This window comes from Pinus tabuliformis, chromosome 8, assembly GCF_031772625.1.
Source record: "Pinus tabuliformis cultivar Carrire ecotype Pingquan chromosome 8, CPIR1, whole genome shotgun sequence".
In the NCBI taxonomy this organism is placed as follows: domain Eukaryota; kingdom Viridiplantae; phylum Streptophyta; class Pinopsida; order Pinales; family Pinaceae; genus Pinus; species Pinus tabuliformis.
The window spans coordinates 538,010,340-538,037,338 of NC_142294.1; the positions used below are offsets into that span (position 1 = coordinate 538,010,340).

General features: G+C 37.9%; 1 protein-coding gene across 1 annotated transcript; it reads right to left on the reverse strand.

Annotated features, from left to right (window-relative positions):
* Positions 1 to 3,286: 3,286 nt before the first annotated feature.
* On the reverse strand, positions 3,287 to 15,187 carry LOC149236527 (disease resistance protein RPV1-like). The gene is made up of 2 exons (XM_089372418.1): positions 14,442 to 15,187; positions 3,287 to 4,570 (listed from the first exon to the last, which is right to left on the reverse strand). Exons 1-2 carry the CDS (start codon positions 14,966 to 14,968, stop codon positions 3,442 to 3,444), a joined length of 1,656 nt encoding a protein of 551 aa, XP_089228544.1. The 5' UTR covers positions 14,969 to 15,187; the 3' UTR covers positions 3,287 to 3,441.
* Between the last annotated feature and the right edge of the window lie 11,812 nt (positions 15,188 to 26,999).

Below are 26,999 nucleotides of genomic sequence, written 5' to 3' on the forward strand. Positions count from 1 at the left end.
ACAATTTTTAACCACATACATATATATAAAATTGCATATAAAATAAAAGTTTCCTTAGTATTTTGCATACCCACTCTCTAATTTGTTTCTCCTTATTTATAAAAATAGGTATAAATGACAAGCAATGAAGGGTTACTTTATAGCAATATTATTATTTAGTTGGTTAAGGATTATTTGTATGTAGATGCTTTAATGAAGGTTGTAAATGCTTAGAAGTATATTGATTTATGTAAGTTAGAGAGGTTATTTATAAATATATAGAATATAAAGTTAAAAAAAAAGAAAAAAATTATATTAATAAATAAATAAATAAATAAAAATAAATAAAATAAAATAAAAATAAAAATCAATCAAATAAAATAAAAATCAAACAATAATATATTTATTTGAAAAATGTATTTAATTATGATAAATAAATAAATAAATATATATATATATATATATATATATATAGATATATAAAATATTTATACTTTTAAAAAATTATATTTATATATATATATATATATATATTTGGAAAACGTATTTAATGCCAATAAATAAATATATAATTTTATATATAAGAAACTTTATTTATAGATATATATATGGCTTTCAATTATAAACTTTTATATTTGCAAAATGATAATAAATTAATTTTTAAATAAAACACATTTTATGAAAACATATTGAAGCCTAAAATGCTTTAGATTTTATTTTTTTATATTTGAAAAATGTACATATTAAAGTTTAAATTTTAAAATGATAAGCACTTCGAATATGATTAAGAATTTTTAGAATTTCCCATTATTAAGTTTTTTTAATATTTTAATATAATAAAATTTTATTACTTCTATATAATATAATTTTAAGAATATCCCATTATTAAGTTTTTTTTAATATTTTAATATAATAAAATTTTATTACTTTTATATAATATTTTAGTAAATGTATAATTAAGAATTCTAAAGATTGGGAATTTCAAATTATTAAGTTTTTTAATATTTTAATATAATAGAATTTTATTATTTTTATATAATATTTTAATAAGTCTAATTAACAATTTTAAAGATCGGGAATTTTAGATTATTATGTTTTTTTAAATATTTTAGTATAATAGAATTTCATGGCTTTTATATAATTTTTAAATAGTTTTTGTTTCTAAATTATTTTAGTAAATATATAATTTTTAATAAATTTTATGTAAATTTTTTAAATAAAATTTATTCATAAAATAATAATTAAATTTATTCAGAAAAAAAAAAATAAAAAAAAAATCAAACATATAAAAAAATATTTTAAACACTTCCAAAGAATTAAAAGTTATTTAATTTTTTCTTATTTATTTTTAATAATCTCTAATAAATTTTAACATAAGTTTTTATTAAATGAATTTACATAAATTTAATGTAAAAATCTCAATAAATTTGTGTTGAATTTACATCAATTTAATATAAAGCTCATTCAAAGAAATTTTATAATATCACTTCATATCTTAAAACCTTTTAAAAAAGATAGTTCTCCAAATACATAATTCTCTTTCGAGAGTCATCTTTAATCAGAAAGCCTTCTCCCAGGCGTTGGCGCAGCTGCTCTACTATTCCCGCATCCCATTGCAGTTTGGAACATTGAGACACATTAAGATACTCCAACGAACCTAAATGCTCAACATTGGGCACCATCTCTAAATTGGAACAACCGGCCAACTGAAGACTTCGGAGGCTTCTCAACTTCCCGACTGAGTCTGGGAGCCTCTGCAGAGCGGAGCAGTAGGTTAAGTCCAGATGTTGGAGGCCTGCTAGGTTCCCAACCGAGTCCGGAAGCGTCTGCAGAGTGTAACACCCTCCCAAATCCAGATGTTGGAGGCTTGCTAGGTTCCCAACCGAGTCTGGAAGCGTCTGCAGAGCGGAGCAGTAGCTTAAGTCCAGATGTTGGAGGCCTGCTAGGTTCCCAACCCAGTCCGGAAGCGTCTGCAGAGCGGAGGAGTAGCTTAAGTCCAGATGTTGGAGGCCTGCTAGGTTCCCAACCGAGTCCGGAAGTGTCTGCAGAGCGGAGCACTCCCTCAAGTCCAGATGTTGGAGGCCTGCTAGGTTACCAACAGAGTCCGGAAGAGTCTGCAGAGCGGAGCACCTTCTCAAATCCAGATGTTGGAGGCCTGCTAGGTTCCCAACCGAGTCCGGAAGCGTCTGCAGAGCGGAGCAGTCCCTCAAGTCCAGATGTTGGAGGCCTGCTAAGTTCCCAACCGAGTCAGGAAGCGTCTGCAGATAGGAACACTCCCACAAGTCGAGATGCTGGAGGGCTGCTAGGTTCCCAACCGAGTCCGGAAGCGTCTGCAGATAGGAGCACTCATACAAGTAGAGATGTTGGAGACCTGCTAGGTTCCCAACCGAGTCCGGAAGCGTCTGCAGAGCGGAGCACCTGCTCAAGTCCAGATGTTGGAGGCCTGCTAGGTTCCCAACCGAGTCTGGAAGCGTCTGCAGAGCGGAGCACCCGCTCAAGTCCAGATGTTGGAGGCCTGCTAGGTTCCCAACCGAGTCCGGAAGCGTCTGCAGAGCGGTGCTGTCCGTCAAGTTGAGATGTTGGAGGCCTGCTAGGTTCCCAACCGAGTCCGGAAGCTTCTGCAGATCAAAACAGTAGGTCAACTTGAGATGTTGGAGGCTTGCTAGGTTCCCAACCGAGTCCGGAAGCCTCTGCAGAGCGTAGCAGTTACACAAGTTGAGATGTTGGAGGCTTGCTAGGTTCCCAACCGAGTCAGGAAGCGTCTGCAGATGGGAGCACTCCAACAAGTGGAGATGTTGGAGGCGTGCTAGGTTCCCAACCGAATCTGGCAAACTTTCAAGATGACGACTGTGGGACAGTACAAATATTTCGAGGTGCTGCAGGTTCCCAATGAAATCTGGAACATTTAAAAGGGGAGCGCGAATACACAATTCCCTCAGCTGCAGAGGTGCCTGCATTGTTTACATACATTATTAAAGTACGTCTAAGACTGTAAATGTCACAGGCAGTGTGTTAGAGGAAGACAATTCTTAAATGCAGTAAATATTTACAATTTGAAGAAAAAACAAGAAATAGAAATTTAAGAAGAATACCTGAGATTCGTGTTGCCAGAGTGTTTTCAAAGATTTTCCCTTTATATGTAAAACTCTTAAATTCTTTGTTGGAATCCAGGAAGGGAAGGAGGACTCGGGACAGTTCAGCCACTCTAAATATATTAGGTTTGGTAAATGGTGGCAAACATTCAATAGGCATTTAGGAAAATAACCTTCAGCCTTAAGCAACTGCAACCTGCTCATATTACTCAATAAACGAGTGCGAGCAGGCTCCGCAAGGTTTTCGAAAGATTGTTCAACCTCATTTCCATTTACCAGGCTAATTCCACGCACCTGAATTGTTCACTCAGAGCTGTTACAAACAAGATGCATTCTTGCAAAGTTTTAAGAATTCAAAACTAACAGGACGCTAATTGGAAATCTGTCGAAAACACTTCAAAATACTTACAGGTAATTGGCCGGAAAGCTTATGAAAAAGGTTGGCAGTTGGGTTCCAAAGCCGAAGCTCACCATCAGGAGGTTCCTTCTCCGCCAGATATCTGCCCATGTCTCTGACATGGTCATGCATTCTCAGACGGTTTTTACTGTCCACTTGAACCAAACATCTGTTTTCCAGCTTCCAAAGGCCCAGCGTTCCTTCCCAGCCGGTTCTATTCAATATTCTAATGACTCTATCTCTTTTTTCTCCTCTGAAGAAGCAGGCAATGTCTAAGAATATATTTTTCTCCTCCTCATCAAGACCGTCGTAGCTAATTCTTAGCCTGCCTTGTATATCATCAGGAAGCATGTTGGAGATTTTGCGAAATTGAGCTTCCCAATGATTTAAATCATTTATTCCACAGAGAAGCGACCCAAATACTTTAATAGATAACGGCAATCCAAGGCAGGCACCCAAAAACTTTTCAACCAACTCCTCAAATCCGACAGCAGGATGAGGCTTGCCAAATGCATACCAGCAAAAGAGCTGTCGGGAATCCTCTGGATCGAGACCTTGTAGCATGTACATCGACGTGTCTGGAATCTGTGATCTTATGAGAACATCCTTATTGCGGGATGTCACTAAAATTAAGCTACTGCTTTTAAGGGCATCCTTCGCTGGATAAAGTAATGCCTCCAGCTGCTCAATATTATCTACATCATCTAAAATAATGAGACAATCAGAAGATGGGAGAAGCCTTAGGAGCTTTCCTTTACCTTCATTGATGCAGCGTATTTCCTCGTCCTTCTGGTTTAAGTCCTTTAGAAGGTATTTCTGCAAGGTAGTTAAAGGATTGTCTCTGATATCCTCTAAAATGCAAAGTCGCTTGTATTTTGATCTCTGATTGTTAAAGAACTCTTTTGCTAGGGTGGTTTTGCCAACCCCTCCAATGCCCACAATTCCTATAACTCTAACCTTCCCATCTTCCTGCTGCAATGACATTGTGGTTTCAAAATCTTTTACTTTTCCCTCCAAGCCTTTTGGATATTCTGACACATACAGTCTTCTTTTCACATTTTTCAGCACTCCTTCCACGACGTCTTCTCGGAGCTGCTCCATACTAAAACAATGAAAGAAACCAAACATGAACAGTGGTTGAACATCAGACACTCGCTATGAATTTGGTTTCATCTTTATCATTAATCATAATTAGAAACAAATAAAGCTGCCTATATACATGCATCGGAAGTTTTAATCACATTTAACTATGAAATTTTTATGAATTTAATTTTTGTATGAATTTAATTTTTGTTGTTGACGCTATGTGAGGTGGAGGTGGAGGTGGAGGTGGAGGTGGATGTGGATGTGGATGTTGAGGAGGAAGCCATGCGATATAGAAATGAATAACAAAGAAGTAAAGATTGAAAGTACGTTGCAGAGCCGGGAAATGCGCACTTAACCTCAATATTGTTGTCGTCCTCCTCGCCTTTATAAACCAGTATTATGCGCCTTTATCACCCTCAATATTCAGCCAATCTATTGAAAAATTCAGCACTGAGATCTGGTTGAATTCTGAACTTCTTATTTTCTTGAAGAAACTGAGTCGTGAGGCCTTTTCTCTTACTATTAATACCTTTTTTGGTTGAATGGATAGAAGGAAGGAAGTAATAGTACATTAGTCTGAACGGGGGCAGCCAGGAGTCCTTGGCAATTTCCTGGCCACTGCTTTTTCGAGTCTTGGATGTGACGCATTGATCAAACGTAAAGCATTTAGCAGAAGTTCCGGGCAATTTCTCATTTATTTTCAAATCTTTACAAACCACATATACTGATGTATTGTGATTAAACATAAAGCATTTAGCAGAAATTCTTAGGCAACTTCTTCCTGAATGCATTTTCAATTCTTCCCACTACCAGGTATGACGCATTGATTAGATATAAAGCATTTAGTCCAAGTTGTGGGTAATTTTTAAATAATTAAATAGTTTTTTAATAATGCCACCGCCCAGATATCTACGAAGCTTGCCACCAACCATATATGGATGCATTGTTATTAAACATAAAGCATTTAGCGAATTTCCCGGGCAATTTCTGAGTCAATTTCTTGGATGCCACAATGGTCACAAGTTGTAAAGAAAGTGGTTTCATTTTCCTGGAAAAAGAAGACAGTCACACCGATTTGACGTATCTTGCCATCATGTATTTGTGCTATTTGGACATCAATCTTCACAAAAGCCATGTATTTTTATGTTCACAAAGTCCTGGGATATTACATGCCAAAATTTAGCAAATAGAATTTTAATGATATTTTTAAAATTGTTATTATATTTTTAGTTATCAGTTCACATCAATGTTAATTTTAAATTTGTAAATATAAAGAGGAATCAAATCTAAATCAAATCTTTTTTCATTTTAAAAGATATTTATATTTTAATAGATTTGATCATTCTTAGCATTTAGTAGATCAAAAGTTAAGATGGATCTACCCAGTGATTATTATTTATAATTTTAAATTCATTTTGAATGACAAGCTAGTGGTCCCAAAGAGGCAACCTCTCACTCCAACTAAATACTTGTCTTGGGTCTCTTAGTCATACAAAATCAATTTTGCTAAAAAATTTTAATTAAATCTAAAATAAAGTTTTGAAAATTATTATTTAAATTTTTTTCAATCTAATATGCATATTATGATTAGATTATTTATTTATTTATTAAAAAAAAAGTAACTTTATTAATAAAAACAAATATAACAAATTAAATTTATTTCTTGTTTTTTATTAATATTTTTAGCTTCTTTTAATTTTTCTTTTTTTCTTCTTCTTAAAACCCTAATTTTCATTCATTTATAAAACGATTCAAAATTACATTATGCATATACACCTTTAAGCCTATTTCAAGAAAAAGTTTTCCGTTCATGTACTTTGAGCTAGCATGCTTCTTAATACATTTTTATTTATTTTAGAAATTTCAGAAAAAGCGATATAAATAATATTACTACAAAAATTGATAAAAATAATTTTTTCCACCCTTATCTGAAAAAACTGCATATGGATGCTAAGATTCAATGCATCTTTTATGTGAAGTGTTTATACAAAAAAAAAAGACCTTTTAGCCTATATTATTTGTTTTATGTATAAACTGTGATAATGATAGTACTAATAGGAAGAATATTCACACTACTAGATATGCGAAAGTCTTGATCCATAATCAAACTCTATTTTGAAAACTGTGAAACATTTAACATCATTACTTTAAAAATTTATCCATTTAAAATCACTACAATATCTAATCCATATTAAACTGTGAAACATTTAACATCATTACTTTAAAAATTTATCCCAAATCTAAAACAATTTAATTTATTTTACGAAATTTTGGTTCAACAAATCGTGATTAATGCTTCTCACCTTACAATGCAAATGTTGGTAGAGGGCAGCTTGTAAAATAATATCAGGCAATGTTAATGGAAAGAATTTGGTAAGAGTTATAGGAAACTGGGTTAATAGGGCGCATGGCTTTTTTCTTGAGTTTGAAGAGGTTTCCATTTACATAGATCAAGTTTGTCTCACAAAATATTTAAAGAAAATTTGTAGTATAAAATAATTTGATTTCCTCATTGTTTTTTGGATGATTTTTGAGCTTTATGTTTGAATAATCTAGTTTAGGAGATCTTATTGATATAATAACAACAAATATAATAGTGTAGAAAAAAATAGATAAAGAATATCATTTCAAAATTATAAAATTTTATAATAATTTCATAAGGTAAATGAAATTATATATAGGATTTAAAAAAAAAAAATCATCATATTTTGAGGAATTTTAAAGGCACTAATTATTTTTATTGGAAAACTTGTTGGACTTTTATGCTTTTAAATAGGCTACATTAAAGAAGAGTACTATGGGAAAAACCATAAATTTTCAGAGAATTCAATAGTTTAATTTAATATTATAAATTTTATGTGTTAAAATTATAATTATTAATTTTATTTTTTTATTTGTATATTTCTAATTATGCATCGATTTGAGTTTTTTATTATTTTATTTTATTTTTATTTGTCTACAATTTGACCAAGTCAAAATATTTACAAGACGATATTACAACATCTAATCTATACTGAGTTGAAATGTGCTTCTAGATATATTACATAATAATAATAATTTAAAATTATAATCAATTTAAATAATTTGTTAAATAAATAATTTTATTTTAAAATAAAATTATATATATATGATTTAAAAAAAAAAAAACACACATTTTAAATTATTAAAAAAGTACATTTTTTTTTAAATTAAACTATATTTTAAAAATTAACTCATACAATAAACTTAAGGACTTTACCAATAAAGCTTAAACTTATATTCTCAATTAACCAAGAGAACCTTTATTCCTATTTAAAGCCAAAGTGGTTCCCAAACCAATTGCTTTTGATGAGACTTTTTGGAAGCTTTTCTACTAGCTTTTCCGGTCTAATTTCTTTAAAATCCGGCACGAATTTATTGAAATCACAAGCTTGATGGGTAACAACAACACAATCTAAGTGTCCTAAAGGTTTTTTAGGGTGTTGAATCCATATATAAAGTAAAAAAACCATTTTAAATAACACAAATAAAAAAATCACAAGTTTGATGGGTAACAACTACACAATCTAAGTGCCTATGGGTTTTTTAGGGCACTGAATCCATATATACAATCAAAAAACCAGTTTAAATAACACAAATCAAGATTTCACCTCAAAACTTTCCGCCAGATTCCAACACTAGAAAGTCCAAAAAGTCACACTAAAAACAACTTCATTTCCAAGTCCTTTCCTGTATATCAAGCTAGTATTTTAATCACCCACTTTTCGAAAATAAACATCATCTATGTTTTTCACCCAATTTTCGAAGATAAACTTCATATATGTTTTCATGTACATTACAATTATGATGCCTTTGATGTATGTTACAATTGAAATTTATGGTAGTGTTTCATATATAGGTTTGGGCATTAACCTTTTCTAAATGAGATGACTAACACGTTTGGAGAAAATTGACATTGTAGTTATAAAGTAATTTATTAATTTCTTTTTATATTTTGACAATGCAGTGGTAATGTAATTAATTTTCTTAATAATTAATTAAAGAGGTAGATTTGTATAAAGAAATGATGGATTGAAATTTTACAAGGAAATGATTGTATTAGTATGAAGAATTGAATGCATTGTATGTGGAGTATGTTTAGGAGTTATAGAGGTTTTCAAACATGATCAAATGGAAGGAAATTGATGGATCATCTACTATATTCATGAAATTACAAGTGAGAATGGATGTTTCTTGGTATGACTTTGTAAAAATATAATCAATGATGTTGTTGCAAGCTAGTTGGTTCAATGTCCAAGCCATAAAATCTAACATGAATGAAATATTACTAGCATAAGTCAAAGACACCACATAAAAAATGCAACGTAAATTGGAGCAAATGTTGAGATTGAGGAGGATTGACGATAATGCAGGAAAAGTTGTTGTTTGGTATGTAAACCAAAGATGTCGCATTAAGGAGGAACAACACTACTCACTCTAAAAATTTAAAGAAAAGTTGAGACCCTTGTTAGGGTAGAAACATTTGTCAATAAATGTGAGTTGAGATAAAGTCACACCCTAAAAAAAACAAATAACACATAAAATCAACTCGACCCAATTAGATTGTTGCATAGTTCTATGAAATAAGAGAATGTCGCAACAACCACTTAAACTAGTACTAGAAAAAGTTACATAGATGATGCTACAAGAACTTCTAGATGGTTTGCTTGGTGGTATGGATGTCAATTAATAGAGTTATTTCAGTGTAAACACAAGTTGAAGTTGTTGTTCCCTTTAAGAGTCTTCATGATCTTCAAAAAGGAGAACTAAGTCATCAAGTCATCTTGATTGTGAAATGGATATTATTATACAATCGAAGAAAAAAAGAGAGCCCATGTATGAAGTTGGCATCAATTAAAATAATTTGGATAAAGCACAACTCTTATACTTCTTATAAGATTTTTACATGTGTTATCTTAAATTATTATATTTTAACTTAGAACTTTTATATGGACATTGTTTCATCCCTTGAACTTAATTGAATTTTAAATGTGATTGATCGTGTAGTTTTTCAATGTTATTTTTTACTTGTTAGTGTTATAGCTTCTTTCTACCCATTTTTTTTTGTCTTGAAATCATTCCATGTTCTAGGCTTTTTTTCTATGCAGAAATGCTACTTTTTGTTGTATTATCAACCCATTATTTCTTGTTTCTATCCATTTGTTTTATTATGTATTGAAATCATTCAATGTTCTAGGCATTGTTTTTTATGCATCAATGTTGATTTTTGTTGTTATTGGACACCTAATTCTCTAAGGGTTGTGTGGAAGTTGAACGGCCAAAGGGAATCCAAGAGACCGCTTGGAATATGAATCCAAGGGTCACACCATGTACTATAAATGTATATAATGTTGTTGGGAACGGGACCCCCCAAGGACAGTTTTGGGTCTAAAATCTCATGTTTTGGGTCAATTGTGTAATAAAGTTGTAAAGTCTCCGCATTTTGCGGTCGCGGAGCACAAAGGTGTCAAGAGTCATAAGGGTTGTCTGCTCTTATGTTGTAAAGTGTAAAGTCGGTTGTAAAGATCCACCCATGGCCCGCAAACCATGGGATGGTATAAAAAGGAGCTAAGTAAGTTCGTTCTAAGTACTTTAGTTGTAGTTTCAAGAATGAAGTGAAGAGTCCTGGTAGAGAAGTCTAAGTGTTCAGGACTTAGCGTAGGTAGAGGCTCTGTAGCTAAGTGCACAGAGGGTTAGGGTGGAAGTCTGCAACTGAGTGCGTGGACCCCTACAGCTGTGTGCGCAAGGCAGATAGAATCTGTAATAATCTGAAGATATCAATAAAGAGAAGTATTCTGCAAATTTTTTGCATTTATTTCCTGTTAATGCATCTGGTTATATTGCGTTTTGGGTTTCATTTTCAATGTTTATGTGATGCGCGAATGTATGTGATTATATTAGTTAATTGAATGCAAGTAAGAATATCAGTTTACGCGGCGCTAACTGTCACTGTTTAGTAAGATAAGTAAAACACATAAGATAACTTGGGAACTTGTACAATACGTTGTCATAGCAGCACGAAGTACCTGGACTACATGTTAAGGTTGCACGAAGGTCAATCGTACACCTTTGTGGGGGTACTGAAGGACGAAATAAAGGGCTAGACTGACATAGCCCTAAAGCTTAGTGACCTGCGCAAAAGTAGGAACAGAGGGTATAACCCGATATCACGACCATCTCAGGGTGCAAAAACTTGGTTCCAACATCTCCCCATACTGCTTCGGGTGAGACTTCGGTCTGCGCTCCGCGGGCTGATGCCAAAAGGGCCAGTAGTGTAGGGATTTGTTTGTCTAACTAATGTTGAACCTGGGTCAAGCCCCACATAGCCAACAAATAGTTCCGTTACCGGGATCGGAATCTGCATAAGATATGTGTGATGTCGTATCACTAGAACCCAAATAAGAAAGAGATCGAAGACTGGTTGGACAAGAAGATCCACGAATTCGCAACCCAAGAGAATAGAAATCCATGGTTGGCAAAGGAACAGTGGCTGCATAGATACCTAAATACAAAAATTCACGAGATCTTTTTCTGTTCCTTTCAAGTTGAGTTATACGAGTGGATCGCGAAGCTAGTAGATAACCAAGGGAGGTGGAGACTTGACAGTCCTATTGTCTGGACCCCGTAGTTGGTACAAAGACTAGAAGCCTCTGAGGATAAGATCTCTCATGCTGTTGATCATTGGCTCGATCACATCATAGGAGGATTTGTGACTGAATTCCTGGTCGATACCTCAGTTGGTTACAGCGAGGCAGAGTGACGCTTTTTCAAAGGTTCGCGAGGTAAGTATTTGAAATCTTTGAATACCTGGATTAAGATGTTATTGTGCGAAAAATGGGTTACGCAGGTACCTTGATGTTCAGAGCTACACGAAGTGGAAAGACTTACAGAAACGAAGGAAGAAAGGGTCTTAAGTATAGCCCACTGATTTCACCTCCATTGGGTGACGAAGAGGGAGTAACGCAGAATTCTCCGCGAAGTGCAATTCAGTTAATAAGACAAGGATTCTTGCGACTGCAACTTCCACCCATGCCACCTCCATCTTCTCCACCATCACCTGCGACTTCACCCATACCACCACCACTTCCACCGCAGTTCAACATGGAAAATTCAGTGAAGTTTCCTTTGTTTAAAGGCTTGGGAAATGAGAACCCATATCAGTTTTGGTTCGTCGTGAACGTTGTATGGGAAGCTCAGGGTGTCACATATAATCTCATGAAGAAGGAAACATTGGTTAGTGCTTTGCAGGATCGCGCGCTAACTTGGTACATCAAGTACTCTAATGATAACCCAAACGCTGGAGTGGGAGACATCTAGATCGCATTGAATAAAGAATTCAGTAGGCCTGAATCTGAGGCACAGTCGATTGTGGGGTTCAAGGAAATCACGATGAAACTAGGCGAGACACCTTGAGAATGGGATCAAAGGTTGAAGTGCAAAATCCACGAAGCCAATATGAACTTAGCAAATGGACAGCACTGCAGATGGTTCGTGGCTTTGCTCCTGCCACACTTAAGGGTTGCAATATCACAACAAAATATTACGACTCAGGCAGAGGCTTTGGAGATTGCAATGAGACTGCATGAAACACCGATGCAAGATCCGAATCTGGGGGTTCAATAGATCCATGCACTGTTGCAAAATATTTTCCTTGAAATGAAAAGTTTGAAGCAGGACAGAATAGTTCGACCGGAGGTGCGCAAAGAGGTATGGTGCCTGAAATGTAAAGGTCAGGGGCATGACAAAGACCACTACCTAGTCTTTGCGAACTATATTGCAGGAGGAGGACCGATGCCTTTGAGGCTGGAAGCCCAAGCAGGACCAAGCACGAGGCCTACATTGTGGTGCGTTGTATATCAGGTAGTAGGAAAACATGCGACGGATAACTGTCATTTGCTGCAGAAGTTTGTACAAACACCACAACAACTATTCTGCAACTTCTGCAGGTCGGTAGGGCATGATGAGCGCAATTGCAGAATTTATGAATTGATGATGGATAAAACCCCTGCCCATAGGGTTTAGGCATAAATTCGGCCCCTGACCAGAATGCTGGGATGACGCGAACAAGATTTTAGGGGCACGAACGAAGCCGAGGCAGAGGAGGACCTAGCAGAGGTCGGGGACAGCTAATCTGTTACAACTGTGGAGGACCAGGACATTATGCCCGTGAATGCACTAACCCAACGTGACCATCGTGTAAATATTGTACTGAGTTTGATCATGAGACAAAGAACTGTCCTACGCTGATAGCAAGGATACGCTGATAGCAAGGATACGCGACAAAGGGGTGCTACCACCTCAACCGACTCAGAACTTGCAGATGATGAGGGCTGAGCCTCACGAGGAGGATCTGAATGTGAATATAGTGCTCCGAAGTGGAATTGCAACGGGCGATGATAAGGGGAAACAACCCAAAGACAACACATGGGTTCGCAAAGCTCTACCAAAGGAGGCTGAATTTTATTTGGAGCACGCACGTGAAACGTTCATAGAAGCAAAGAAGAGCTTCGTTGAAGCCTCCACCTCACGGAGCAAGGATAACCCTGATGAGGAAACCTGCATGAAGCTGCTGCACAATAGCAAGGCTGTGAAGGGATTACAGGAGCTTATAAATAGATGTGCCGGAAATAGCATGTTGGAGATTTTGCTAAATTGTGCTTCCCAATTATTTAAATCATTTTTTCCACAAAGAAGCGAGGCAAGCACTTTAATAGATAATGGTAATCCAAGGCAGGAATCCAAAAACTTGTTAACCACTATGTCAAATTCCACAGTAGGATGACGCTGGCCGAATGCATGCGAGCAAAAGAGCTCTTTGGAGTGCCGTGGACTGAGGCCTTTCAGAATGTATATGGATGATTCTGGATGTCTGAGCTTGTGAGAACATCCTTATTGCGAGATGTCACTAAAATTAAGCTGCTGCTTTTAAGGGCATCTTTCGCTCGATAAAGTAATACATGCACCTGCTCAATATTATCTACATCATCTAAAATAATGAGACAATGAGATAATCAGAAGATGGGAGAAGCCTTTGGAGCTTTCCTTTACCTTCATTAATGCTGCGTATTTCCTCGTCTTTCTTCTGGGTTAAGTCCTTTAGAAGGTATTTCTGCAAGGTAGTTAAAGGATTGTCTCTGATATCTTCTAAAATGCAAAATAGCTTGTATTTTGATCTCTGAATATTAAAGAACTCTTTCGCTAGGGTGGTTTTGCCAACCCCTCCAAGGCCCACAATTCCGGTAACTATAACCTTCCCAACGTCAGGATAGTCACATTCAACCAAAAAGGCAGAGAGCTAAAAATCTAAAAAAAGAAAATGCGAACACTGTGAAAACCAAGGGAGGCATGAACGGAAAGAAGAATTTATGAACAATTGAATTTACGTCATTAGCCCTACTTAGAAATAAATGAAGCTGCATATAACCATGGGCCATCTGCAACCCTGGGAAGTTTTAATCACGAACTCTCCCGACTGCATCTCCCTTCATAAAGCTTTTGTTCCACAGCAGGGCATAGAATACTAGTAACTAATTGAACTAGCTGATCTATGCAATTTTGGCCTTTCAGGGTATCAGTATCCTACCATACTTTCGCTACCATATCAGTATAACTCTGACAATTTTCTGAATTTCATCTGCTTTTGGTCTATTGTACTTCAAATATTTGTTTATATGTTATTTATCTTTCTAAGAGAACAAAGATTTTACTGAAATCATCTTCACCGCTCTCGTTCCCTTTTCGAAATGAAATACAAACTAATAATACATGCAGATGTACATGCTATAAGTCAGTCTCTTTCACCATGCAGATTTATCTAATAATTCAACGAATTAAATGCTAAGATGTACATGGAGGGGTGGTGTTCTCACCTGTTATACTTCTCTACGTCAAAACCTATTATTTCTGCAACTGAAGACAGAGCATTCCTCCATTTTCCAATAATCTTGGAATCGTGTCGATGCTGACCATCAAATGTTTTTTTCCCTTGAAGTTTGTATAGGGCTTCAGCGTAGACTCCCTTTCCACCCTGCGCCCACCGAAGATCTGCAGGCTCGACACCGTAGAAGACTGGGATGATGGTGGACTTATACTTTGACATACACTCCACCATCAGTACAAGCTCATCAAGGCACCATTTTGAATATGCATAATTCGGAGAAAAAATTGCTATGTTCACCGAGGATGTTCTAATGGCGCTTTCAATTTGAGGGGTCAGATTCTCTCCCACGCGCAATTCCTGCGCATCTAGAAATACCTTCAAGTCATGTTTGCAAAGGCAATTGTACAGATCGGTGGCAAAGGTTTTTTTGACGTCGGGACCCCTGTGATTAATAAAAATATCAAATTTATAGTCGTTGTTGACGCTATGTGAGGTGGATGTTGAGGAGGAAGCCATGGGATATTATAGAAATGAATAACAATGAAGTAAAGATTGAAGATGCGGTTGCAGAGCCGGGAAATGCGCTCTTAACCTCAATAGTGTTGTCGTTCTCCTCGCCTGTACGGTCTCACTATTTCAGAGTAACCAGTATTATGCGCCTTAATCACTCTCAATATTCGGCCAATATTCAGCCAATCTATTGAAAAATTGAGCACTGAGATCTGGTTGATTTCTGAACTTCTTTTTGAAGAAACTGAGTCGTGAGGCCTTTTCTCTTACTATTAATACCCTTTTTTGGTTTAATGGATGGAAGGAAGTAATAATACATTAGTCTGAACGGGGGTAGCGAGGAGTCCTTGGCAATTTCCTGGTCGCTGCTTTTTCGTGTCTTGGATGTGACACATTGATTAGACGTAAAGCAATTAGCAGAAGTTCCGGGCAATTTCTCCCCATTTACTTTCAAAACTTTACCAACCGCATACCACTGATGTGTTGTGATTAAACATAAAGCATTTAGTAGAAATTCTTCCCACTACCAGGTATGACGCATTGATGAGATATAAAGCATTTAGCAGAAATTCTCCTTCTTGTGATTAAACATAAAGCATTTAGCAGAAATTCTCCTTATTGTGATTAAACATAAAGCATTTAGCAGAAATTCTCCTTATTGTGATTAAACATAAAGCATTTAGCAGAAATTCTTAGGCAACTTTTTCCCGAATGCATTTTCAATTCTTCCCACTACCAGGTATGACGCATTGATTAGATATAAAGCATTTAGTCCAAGTTGTGGGCCATTTTTAAATAATTAAATAAATTTTTGAGAATGCCACCGCCCAGATATGTACGAATCTTGCCACCAACCATATAGGGATGCATTGTGATTAAACATAAAGCATTGAGCAAATTTCCTCGGCAATTTCTTAGTTAATGCAGTTTCAAATCCTGTCACTACCAGGTATCCCATTGATTAGACACAAGGCATTAAATAGAAATATTTTAGGAAATTTCATGGTCAATACATTTCTGAACATTGATGCATTCTAATTAAACAAAGCCTTTAGCAAAATTTGTTAGGCAATTTCTTAGTCAGTGCATTTTCAAACCCTGCCACCACCAACTCCCATGCATCACATTTATTAGACCTAAGCATTAAGTTGAATTTCTTAGTAATTTCCATGTCACTCCATTAATGTAATGATAGCTTCACGTTTTTGGATGTCACAGTGGTCACAAGTTGTAAAGGGCAAGCGCTAACCAGCCTGCCATAGGGCATTTAACGGGCCTATTGAGGTTGGTTCACCATCCATGACCCATAGCAAGATTTGACAGGAGCATGTGGTGGACGGCAAGAGCTAACCAGCCTGCCATAGGGCATTTAATGGGCCTACGGAGGCTGGTTCACCATCCATGACCCATAGCAAGATTTGACAAGAGCATGTGGTGGACAGTTCCCAAGTTCTGACCTCGAACCGTAGGGGCCGCCACCAATGTCAGAGGAATTGTGTGTGCGCGGAGCAGTCCATCCATCAATTTGAAATTTGAATTTATCCGCATTCAAATGAGGCAGGATCTTGAGTGATATCTTCCAGACGCGGGGCAGTCACTCAATTTCAAATTTGAAATTTAGAGGGGCGCACAGCGCAAAGCACTACATGACTGCAAATGCCCACGACGTCAGCATCCCCGTGTGTTTCTTCTATGGCTGCTGGCCGACCTGCTGCTGGTTTGTTTTGGTGCTGGACGCTTTCTTCTCAAACCACCAAGCACGACCTATTGCTGCTTTGTTTTCAATTCATATCTAAAAGAAATAGAGTTATCGATCTCTTGTTTGTCCAATTAAGAAGCAGCTTTAAGTATTCCAATCGTAAACCTATAACAAAGGGATTATTCATGCAAAAAAAACATTGATCAACACCATTCATTAGCTTGCAACGAGTTGGAGATGATATGTCTATTTAATTTCAAGAAAACAAATTACATCCTTGAGTAGAAAATCAGAATTATGAGATCTAATTAACAAATGGTTTCAAAATAAAATCCCTACGTTTAGATCTAGCCTAAATCCCAGGTCATATGAAATCAATCAATAAACAGTCTACTATGCAAGCATTCTAAAAGATCTAAGCACGCAACCCTCATTCAATTTTCCATGCTGACTGTGTTACGTATTCAATTCAAAATCCAAACCGTGTGCTAAATGAAAGCTATTGTAACGAAACTCAAGAAACCTTTCACAAAAAGAATTACACTTTGACTTCAATTCAATCTTATTCTAATCATGCTAAGTTCCAGAACCATCGAACTCAACTACAACTGATATTTATTTCACTACTCTTGAGCATTCCTCACATAGGCATAATGTTACAAAACTCGGTCTTGAATAGAAAACAGCGTAGCACAAAACCAATTTCGATGTTAATATTATGATATGGTAATTAACCCCTGTATGTTTCCAGATTAAATATATTCTCAAACATTCTACGATATGAAACCATTCATGCACTAGAAAGCATCACTCAATACAATCCTTTCTCGTCTTTTGATGATTGAGGAATGTGATCTATCACATTTGATTCAGATCTACGAAACAGAGTAGATGTTTTAAGTACAAAATAAAGATAATGATTCTGAGGTCTAAGTAGTAACCTTCTTAAGCAACCTTCACACTTATAACTATTGATCAAATGTAATTCCTATTATCTATATTCACTGTAGAACTTGTTCCCAGGGTGTGTTGGTCCCTTTCCACTCTCGGAACAAGTTTTAATTAACGCAATACTCTTTTAAAAATCAGGAACACATTAATACTTACAATAGATTGAGTGCAGAATTAGAGTTTTGTGTTATGGTTCAACAATCATACATTTAAAGAAACTTCAACAAAGATTCCATTGTATTCATAACGTAAACAATATTACATATAATCCTTCTGATTGCTACAACCCGTTGCCACCAGCGTTCATGCAGAGAGCATCGATTTTATACAAAGCTGTCGATTAGAAAAAAGCATAACTATTTGACTATAAAAAGAAAATACAACAGTAGGCTAAAGGAGGCTGCATGCAATCTTCTGGAGATCCTTCAAATGGGTGATGGTTAGGTTCATCTTGATCATTGCATGGATGGAGGAACAATTTCCATGTTTAGCATAAAGAAATTCATCAAATCGTTTTCCTCCACATGGACCCAAAACCGTCCAGAACCAAAACCGTTCAGTGATTCTCTACTTACACAGACACTAATTATGTACTTAAAATTGTTTTGAACATAACTTCTTGTTGGTGATGAATTTTGACAAACTGTTTCCGGGTTACATGAATGAGGGTATTTTGAACAAGCTCCAAGTCTCGGAATTTCGAGATTCTTTCCCATTTTATCACAAATTTTATATTTTCACCTACAAGAATTCTACATTATGTACTTAACTTGTAGTAGCTAGTTTAATTGACTTGTGAGGAATTTCGGCAATGGAAACCTGTGACAAATGAACTTAGAAAAATCGTCATTAGAAAATCATGGCAAAATAATATTTAATCATTGAAAATTCAAGAAAACTAATAATAATTAACCACAAAGTGTAAGACATGAATTGGCGGCAAGTTGTGGAATTACGGTATGAACTGAGTTAAAAATGTTGGAATTTAGGTTATGAAATAATGGTATTGTGCGATGGAAAAATGGGCATATTGGAGGCCTAACAATATGCACATGGATTCTTGGTCATGATTTGTCATTGGCATGGAGGATTGCCTAGATTGGCAATGGATTGCCTAGCCTTGTCATTTCCTGGATAGCCATGGTGATTATGGGTTTAATTTCATTATTTTGTTTTGGTTGGTTCTCATGTTTCCTTAACTTGGGTTGAGTTATTAGTTCCTGGAGCCTTGGTTGGACAAATGGTCTAGAGCCCTGTAACAGGTTGGGTTGAGTTACTAGTCCTAGACCCTTGGTTGGAAAAATACTTTGGAGCCCTTGCTGGGTTGAGTTACAAGTCCTGGAGCCTTGGTTGGTCAAACGCTCTGGAGCCCGGCGGAAACTATGGGTTGAGTTACTAGTCCTGTAGGCTTGGTTGGAACAAACGCTTTGGAGCCCTGGATGGCTAGGATGGAGACCAATCTAGTGATGGTTTTGGTGATGTTTGACCGTGAGTTGGAATCACTGTTTGATGGGTTGAGCTGGATGGCCTCTGGAAGCCCTAGATGAGTTTTGATTGATGTGTTCTATGAAATCCCATATTCATACTTGGAATATGGCACTGGGGTGAATGGCTGAAGAAATATTTGGCTCAACTATTCTACGGTTGGGTGGAACTTGGTAGTCCCATCTCCGGTTGGCTCATTGCATTCATTAATGAAAAATCCATTCCCTTGATTTTCATGTGTAAAGGTACTAATGTATTTATGGATTTTATGGATAATATATTTATTGTATTTTTGTTCCTATTATGCTGGTTATATGCACATTTTATGACAACATTTATGTATGGATCTCAACATGTTTTTACTTATATGTGAATGGATAATGTGCCTATGACCTAATAGATGATAATGTAGCAAATGGCATGAGGGAACAATGGTTCATAGCAATTCTCAGATAAGTATGAGATCCCTACACTTAATTATGTTGTTTACACATGTAGATTATGTGTCGAGGATATGTTTGGCGAAATTATTGTCATGGCTACCAGGGATCTAGTCAAGGTCTTGACCAAGTATTTTCTTTAGCACTTGAATTTCCATGTTACTTTACTGATTTGAAGAGATTGATAAGTTTTGGGTAGTGTCTTGGGCTCTGAGCCTAAGAAAGTGGCTTAAATCTCGGGGTTGTTGGCATAACATCGAAAATTTTGGTCCAAAGTCATTGGCAGGCAGGCATGTGAGAGCGAATTTAGGTTGTTGGGCACTCCCTTGCCCATAGCATGAGAGCAACTATGGCCCAAGAGACCTAAAACAATAGTGGGACCCACTGATAGGTTGTCTAAGTGGTTAACTTGTCCTGTGATGGTTCTGTTGATGATGTTGGATGTCTATATGGTGTGTTTCCATCGGTTCCACTTCCTGAAGGTAACTTAGGAGGTCGAATCATATCATAGTCGCCTCTTGTCGCATGTTTACCTCGGTTGGCTGGTTGCTTGGGTAGATGTGGGAGGAGGGTATTATAGAGTGGTATTAGAGCGTGGTTGCACTCTCCTTCGGTTGTGTGTTGATCATGCTTTCATGTTGCTTGCATATGTGTTCCTTATGCATGTAGTGTTGAGATTGCAACAAGATGATGGAGCTTAGTGAAAAGAGTCGCCTTCACTAAGTGGGCCCGCAGGCTATTTTTGGCGCAAGTCTATTTTTAGACTATGGATCATGTCTATGGATTGCAGGTTGTTGTTTATGGATGATTGATCAAGTTGGGAAAAATAGATGGACCTCTATTTTTGATGAAAGTGTGAGTGATCAAAGTCTATTTTTAGACAGGCTGTCAAAAATAGAAAAGTCAAATATTATTATCTCACAATAATATTTGGACTATAAACTTAATCTTATTCTCTTGGAGCACTTCAGTTTGAGCTACAGAGGTGGCACATGGAGCTGTCAGAAGGAAATACGCATTTCTTATGAGTCAGTTGAGTTGTTGCATGCATGACTTCAGTTAGAACTCAATCAGTTGAGTTTGGTGGAGTTGATTGTGGAGTTGATGGAGTTGTGTTCAGTTTAGCTTTGTTAAACTGGTTGTATTTAGTCTAACTGGCAAATAGACTAAAGATGAGTTGGGTGAATTAGTTATTAATTAATTCACAAGTTATTAACTCATAATACAACTAATGAATACATCAGTTAACTCAGTTGCATGTCAGTGCATGTTCAGTTCAACAGGGACAGGTGGTAGAGAATCAGATTGCTATCAGTTGTGACTATAATTGTGCACCAGATTTTGCACAATCAAGGGATTGAGTATGCCAATGAGTTTGCCCACGTATTTTCCCACATTTTAGCTTATGCTCACGTCCACAAAGAGTGAGTGACTATTTTGCAGGTGAAAAAAACGAGTTTGGTGAGCCATTCTCATCAGTTCTTGAGCAGGTATTGAGCAGTGGAGGCAGGCAAGCAGTGGAAGAGATTTGGAGATCAGATCTGAGCTGTATTGTGTGTAACAGAGGTGGAGATACTTGTGAGAAGTATTATGTTGTGTAATGTTACATGACTCAATCATTAATATACAGATAGTTGGGGTTTTTAGCGAGATGCTTTCCCCGGGATACATACTGTGTTAATGTGTGAATGCTCTTGATGTTTTATTGTTATTGAAGTTGCTATATTGATGATCAACGTAGAGGAGCTTATGTATTTTGTATGTTTTCCGCAATAGTACATGATCAGGATAATCTCCATTGAATATGTGTTAAATTATTCAAAATTTCTACATGGTATCAGAGCGAGCTAGATAATTGTAGAAAAAGTTTCTACATGGTATCAGAGCTGTTGATCATCAGATCTACTATTCAGGAAGTGTTTACATTCTATTTCTCTAGGCAGAGCCTGTAATCGGGCCAGGTAGCCTCTGGATTCATCCTTCCTTTGGAAGGTGAAATATCCGGTAAAAGCCCATACAGTCAATCTCTGTACGAGAAATATTTTGTTCTCACGAATTCTAGATCGGAAGCGGTTGAGTTGGAGCTGGTGGAAATTCGAATTTGCAGCAGTGTTGTTGAAAATGTCTTTCAACGGATTGCAAATGTTATTCCAAAGCAAGAGCGACCTGGCGCTCAAGGATAAACTCAGAAACAATAAAGGTGAGAATGGATCTTCATCAAAGGTATCTGATGAAGAGAATTGCGCTTTGGCTGCCAAAGCAAAGAAGGGGAAGAACGAGAAAGCTTCTCATTTCGGTGCGAAAGGCAAGAAGAAGGATATGTCCAAGGTGAAGTGTTTTCACTGTCACCAGCACGGACACTATGCCACAAATTGTCCGCAGAAGAAGAAGAACAAGCAAGCTGCTGGATCTGCAGGGGGAGAGGCCTTAGCTTCTCAGTTTGAGCTTGATTTTTCATTGATCGCATGCTTGGTTTCAAGTGTGATGGGATCAGTGTGGTTCTTGGACAGTGGTGCGTCTTTTCACATGACGGGAGATAGAGATTTGTTCTCTGATCTGGAGGACAAAGATCTTGGAGTGCACATCGAGATGGGCGATGATGGTAGATACAGTGCGACCGGTATCGGTACCATTTCCTTTGAGAGGGAGTCTGGTAAACCCTTTGTATTGAAGGAAGTCATGCATGTTCCAGGATTGAAGAAGAATCTCATCTCAGTGGCGATGTTAGAAGACAAGGGGTATGATGTTGTTTTCAGCGAGGGAAAGGCCTTCCTGCGCAGCAAGACAACTGGTGAGACCCGGAAGATAGGGGTTCGAGTGAGGAACCTTTATCAGTTGCATGGAGATGGATGCGCAGCAATGGCAGGCAAGAAAGAAGGATTGGTGAGCCGGGATGATGGCGAGTTGTGGCACAGGAGATTGGGTCACCTTCACCATGGAGCCTTGAAGATACTGCAGCAGATCACTACAGGGCTTCCTAAAGGCACACTTGCGCAGTCAGATCAGTGCAAGGGGTGTACTTTGGGGAAGTTTGTGAAAGCCACCTTTCACGAGAAGGATAGTCGTGCCACGACGATCCTTGAGAGAATTCACACAGACGTGTGTGGACCTTTCTCAGTTGCTTCGACAGCAAAACACAGGTATTATGTGATTTTTGTTGATGATTTCTCTCGTAAGTGCTGGATCTTCTTCATGCAGAAGAAGAGCGAGACATATTCAAAGTTCTGTGAATTCAAAGCACTGGTCGAGAAGGAGTCGGGGAAGAAGGTGAAGGCTCTTAGGAGCGATAATGGTGGTGAATACATCTCGAATGAGTTCAAGGATTTCTGCAATGCAGAAGGGATTCGTAGAGAGCTCATAGCTCCCCATAACCCACAGCAGAACGGGGTAGCTGAGCGGAAGAACAGAACGATTGTGGGTGCTGCATGGGCAATGTTGCATGATCAGGGCCTACCCCTTCACTTGTGGGCGGAAGCATGAAATACAACAGTTTATGTGCAGAACCGTTGTCCTCATAGGATACTTGGCATGAGTACACTTGAGGAGACTTATTCTGGTAAGAAGCCTGATCTTTCTCATTTGAGGATTTTTGGTGCTAACGTTTACATGCATGTGACGAAGGATGCCAGAAAGAAGTTGGAGCCGACTGCAGAGGTTGGGATATTTGTGGGGTACACTGATACGCCCCACAACTATCGTGTGTATTTGCCAGACAGTGGTAAAACTGTTGTGCGACGGGATATAAAATTTCAGGAGGAGAAAGCCATGAAGTGTTCGCTTGAGAGGGAGCTACACTTGCATGCAGATGAGGAGCTATTAGTTCCTAAGGATGAGCTTCAGGATGTGGATCAGCCACAGGACGAGGTTCATGGAGTGGAAGAGACCACTCATGCAGCGCCAACTATCAGAGGGCGAAAGCGCTTGACAGAAGCTGAGCGACTGGCTCAAGATGCAGAGAAAGTTGTAGGACCACCTACAGCGCAACGCAGGCAGAGACAGTCACCTGATCGGTACACTGGATACATGGCTCTTATGAGCAAGTGTGTTGTGACTGAGCCATTCTTTCGAGGAAGCTGTGGAGGATCCCGCATGGGTAGACGCCATGGTGGAAGAGTATGATTCTATTGTCAGGAACAATGTATGGGAGATTGTTCCTAGACCGGAAGGGAAATCAGTGGTGGGTTCGAGATGGATCTACAAAGTTAAGCAGGCAGCTGACGGGAGTGTGGAGAAGTACAAGGCAAGATTTGTTGCCCGAGGCTTTTCACAGATTGAGGGGATCGATTATGAGGAGACCTTTGCACCTGTCGCAAGGTATTCTTCCATACGGACGATTCTTGCTCTCTCAGCGCAGATGGGATGGCACATTCATCAGATGGATGTGAAGACTGCGTTCCTCAACGGAGTCATTGAGGAGGAGGTGTACATTGAGCAACCCGAAGGCTTTCAAGTCTTCAGCAGCGAGTCACATGTGTGCAGGCTCAAGAGAGCGCTGTATGGGTTGAAGCAAGCACCACGTGCTTGGTACACACGGATAGACAGCTATTTCACAGGACTTGGATTCTCCAAGAGCGAGGCGGATCCGAACCTATACCAGATTGTGGTGGAGGGTAAGTTGCTTATCATTGTACTGTATGTTGATGATTTGATTCTAACGGGTGATGAGTTGTTGATACTTTCATGCAAGAAGGATCTTGCTACAGAGTTTGAGATGAAGGACTTGGGCCTCCTTCACTATTTCCTAGGATTGGAAATATGGCAGCGCAGTGGTGGACTGTTTGTTTCTCAGGGCAAGTATGCTCGGGAGATACTGGAGAAGTTCAACATGCATGGCTGCAAGCCTGTTGATACTCCTCTTCCTGGAGGTTGGAGGAAGGAGGATGCCACTTCGAGAGAAGAAGTGGATGCCACTGTTTATCGACAGTTTGTGGGGTCGCTGATGTATTTGGTCAATACACGACCTGATATATGCTATGCAGTTAACCAGCTTTCACAAGCTATGGTTAAGCATACCAAGCTCTTCTGGAAGGCGAGCAAGCATGTATTGCGCTACTTGAGAGGCACATCGGGATATGGTTTGTGGTACAGACAGGAGGATGAGGTGAAGCTATGTGGCTTCACGGATGCAGATTGGGCAGGGAGCCCAACAGACAGAAAGAGCACATCAGGAGGGGTCTTCAGTATTGGATCGACAACAGTTTCTTGGTACAGCAGGAAGCAGAGATCCGTGGCACTCAGTTCAGCGGAGGCCGAGTATATGGCAGCAAGTTTGGCTGCATGCGAGGCTATATGGATGAGGAAGATCCTAGTTGGTTTGTTCGGTTCTCATTTGGATCCTACTGTGATTTACTGTGATAACCAGAGTTGCATTAAACTCTCGGCTAATCCTGTATTTCATGATAGATCTAAACATATTGACATCAAGTACCATCGTATCAGAGATTGTGTGCAGCGGAGGATCATGTTACTTTCGTACATTCCAACGGAGGATCAGGATGCTGATATTCTGACGAAGGCTCTCACTAGGAGAAAATTCGAGTACCACCGAGGCAGGATAGGGGTTGTTGATAATCCATATCTTGTCAAGAGGGAGTGTTGAGATTGCAACAAGATGATGGAGCTTAGTGAAAAGAGTCGCCTTCACTAAGTGGGCCCGCAGGCTATTTTTGGCGCAAGTCTATTTTTAGACATATGGATCATGTCTATGGATTGCAGGTTGCTGTTTATGGATGATTGATCAAGTTGGGAAAAATAGATGGACCTCTATTTTTGATGAAAGTGTGAGTGATCAAAGTCTATTTTTAGACTGGCTGTCAAAAATAGAAAAGTCAAATATTATTATCTCACAATAATATTTGGACTATAAACTTAATCTTATTCTCTTGGAGCACTTCAGTTTGAGCGACAGAGGTGGCACATGCAGCTGTCAGAAGGAAATACGCTTTTCTTATGAGTCAGTTGAGTTGTTGCATGCATGACTTCAGTTAGAACTCAATCAGTTGAGTTTGGTGGAGTTGATTGTGGAGTTGATGGAGTTGTGTTCAGTTTAGCTTTGTTAAACTGGTTGTATTTAGTCTAACTGGCAAATAGACTAAAGATGAGTTGGGTGAATTAGTTATTAATTAATTCACAAGTTATTAACTCATAATACAACTAATGAATACATCAGTTAACTCAGTTGCATGTCAGTGCATGTTCAGTTCAACAGGGACAGGTGGTAGAGAATCAGATTGCTATCAGTTGTGACTATAGTTGTGCACCAGATCTTGCACAATCAAGGGATTGAGTATGCCAATGAGTTTGCCCACGTATTTGCCCACATTTTAGCTTATGCTCACGTCCACAAAGAGTGAGTGACTATTTTGCAGGTGAAAAACGAGTTTGGTGAGCCATTCTCATCAGTTCTTGAGCAGGTATTGAGCAGTGGAGGCAGGCAAGCAGTGGAAGAGATTTGGAGATCAGATCTGAGCTGTATTGTGTGTAACAGAGGTGGAGATACTTGTGAGAAGTATTATGCTGTGTAATGTTACATTACTCAATCATTAATATATAGATAGTTGGGGGTTTTAGCGAGATGCTTTCCCCGGGATACATACTGTGTTAATGTGTGAATGCTCTTGATGTTTTATTGTTATTGAAGTTGCTATATTGATGATCAACGTAGAGGAGCTTATGTATTGTGTATGTTTTCCGCAATAGTACATGATCAGGATAATCTCCATTGAATATGTGTTAAATTATTCAAAATTTCTACATGTAGTCCATGTACTTGTTGCATTTGCATGGTGTTGATCTTGGTTGTAGTGACGCCGCCATGTGAAGGTTGAAGGTGTTCTCATGGAGTATGTATTCATGTGTGTATGGTTGATTATGCATTGTTATGCACGTCAGTGTTCACATGTTATCAAATGCATGTGAGGTGGTTGTTGTTGTCATGCATGAGTTCATGGTTTGTGAAGTTGATATGGTCATGCATGAGGTCATGGTTTGTGAAGTTGATATGGTCATGCATTGATGACTCGACTCTAGCTAGAATGGTGTGTATATGGTTTTGTAATTATTTTTTATATGTATATATGAAGTTGTTATGCATGTATGGTCTTGGTTATAGTTATGCATGAATAGTAGGTCAAATATACCTTGTGAAGTCATTATATGCAATTTAGGTCATCATGATGTTATTGGTTGTTATGATGCTAATGTGTTGAATGAGGTAAAGCAGGAGATGCAAATCATCAAAGTGAAGTTGCATTATTGGACCTCGAGGTGAGAGCATGTCATTATACTCATAGTCATCAGACATCATATATGTACTTGAGTGTAGTAGGTGATATGACGACATTTACTGGGTGTGGCAACCGATCTGGTGTGTGTACAAAAGAACAAAAGCATAAGTAAGATTGATGAAGGATAAGTATCGATATTGTATTTTCAGTTTTACTATGCATATGATTTATGATTT

Coding starts and splice junctions, on each gene's coding strand:
- LOC149236527 (XM_089372418.1), bottom strand. CDS start 14,968: ATGGCTTCCTCCTCAACATCCACCTCACATAGCGTCAACAACGACTAT. Junction 4,571..14,441: donor GACGTAGAGAAGTATAACAG/GTGAGAACACCA, acceptor TCATTGTTTTAG/TATGGAGCAGCTCCGAGAAG.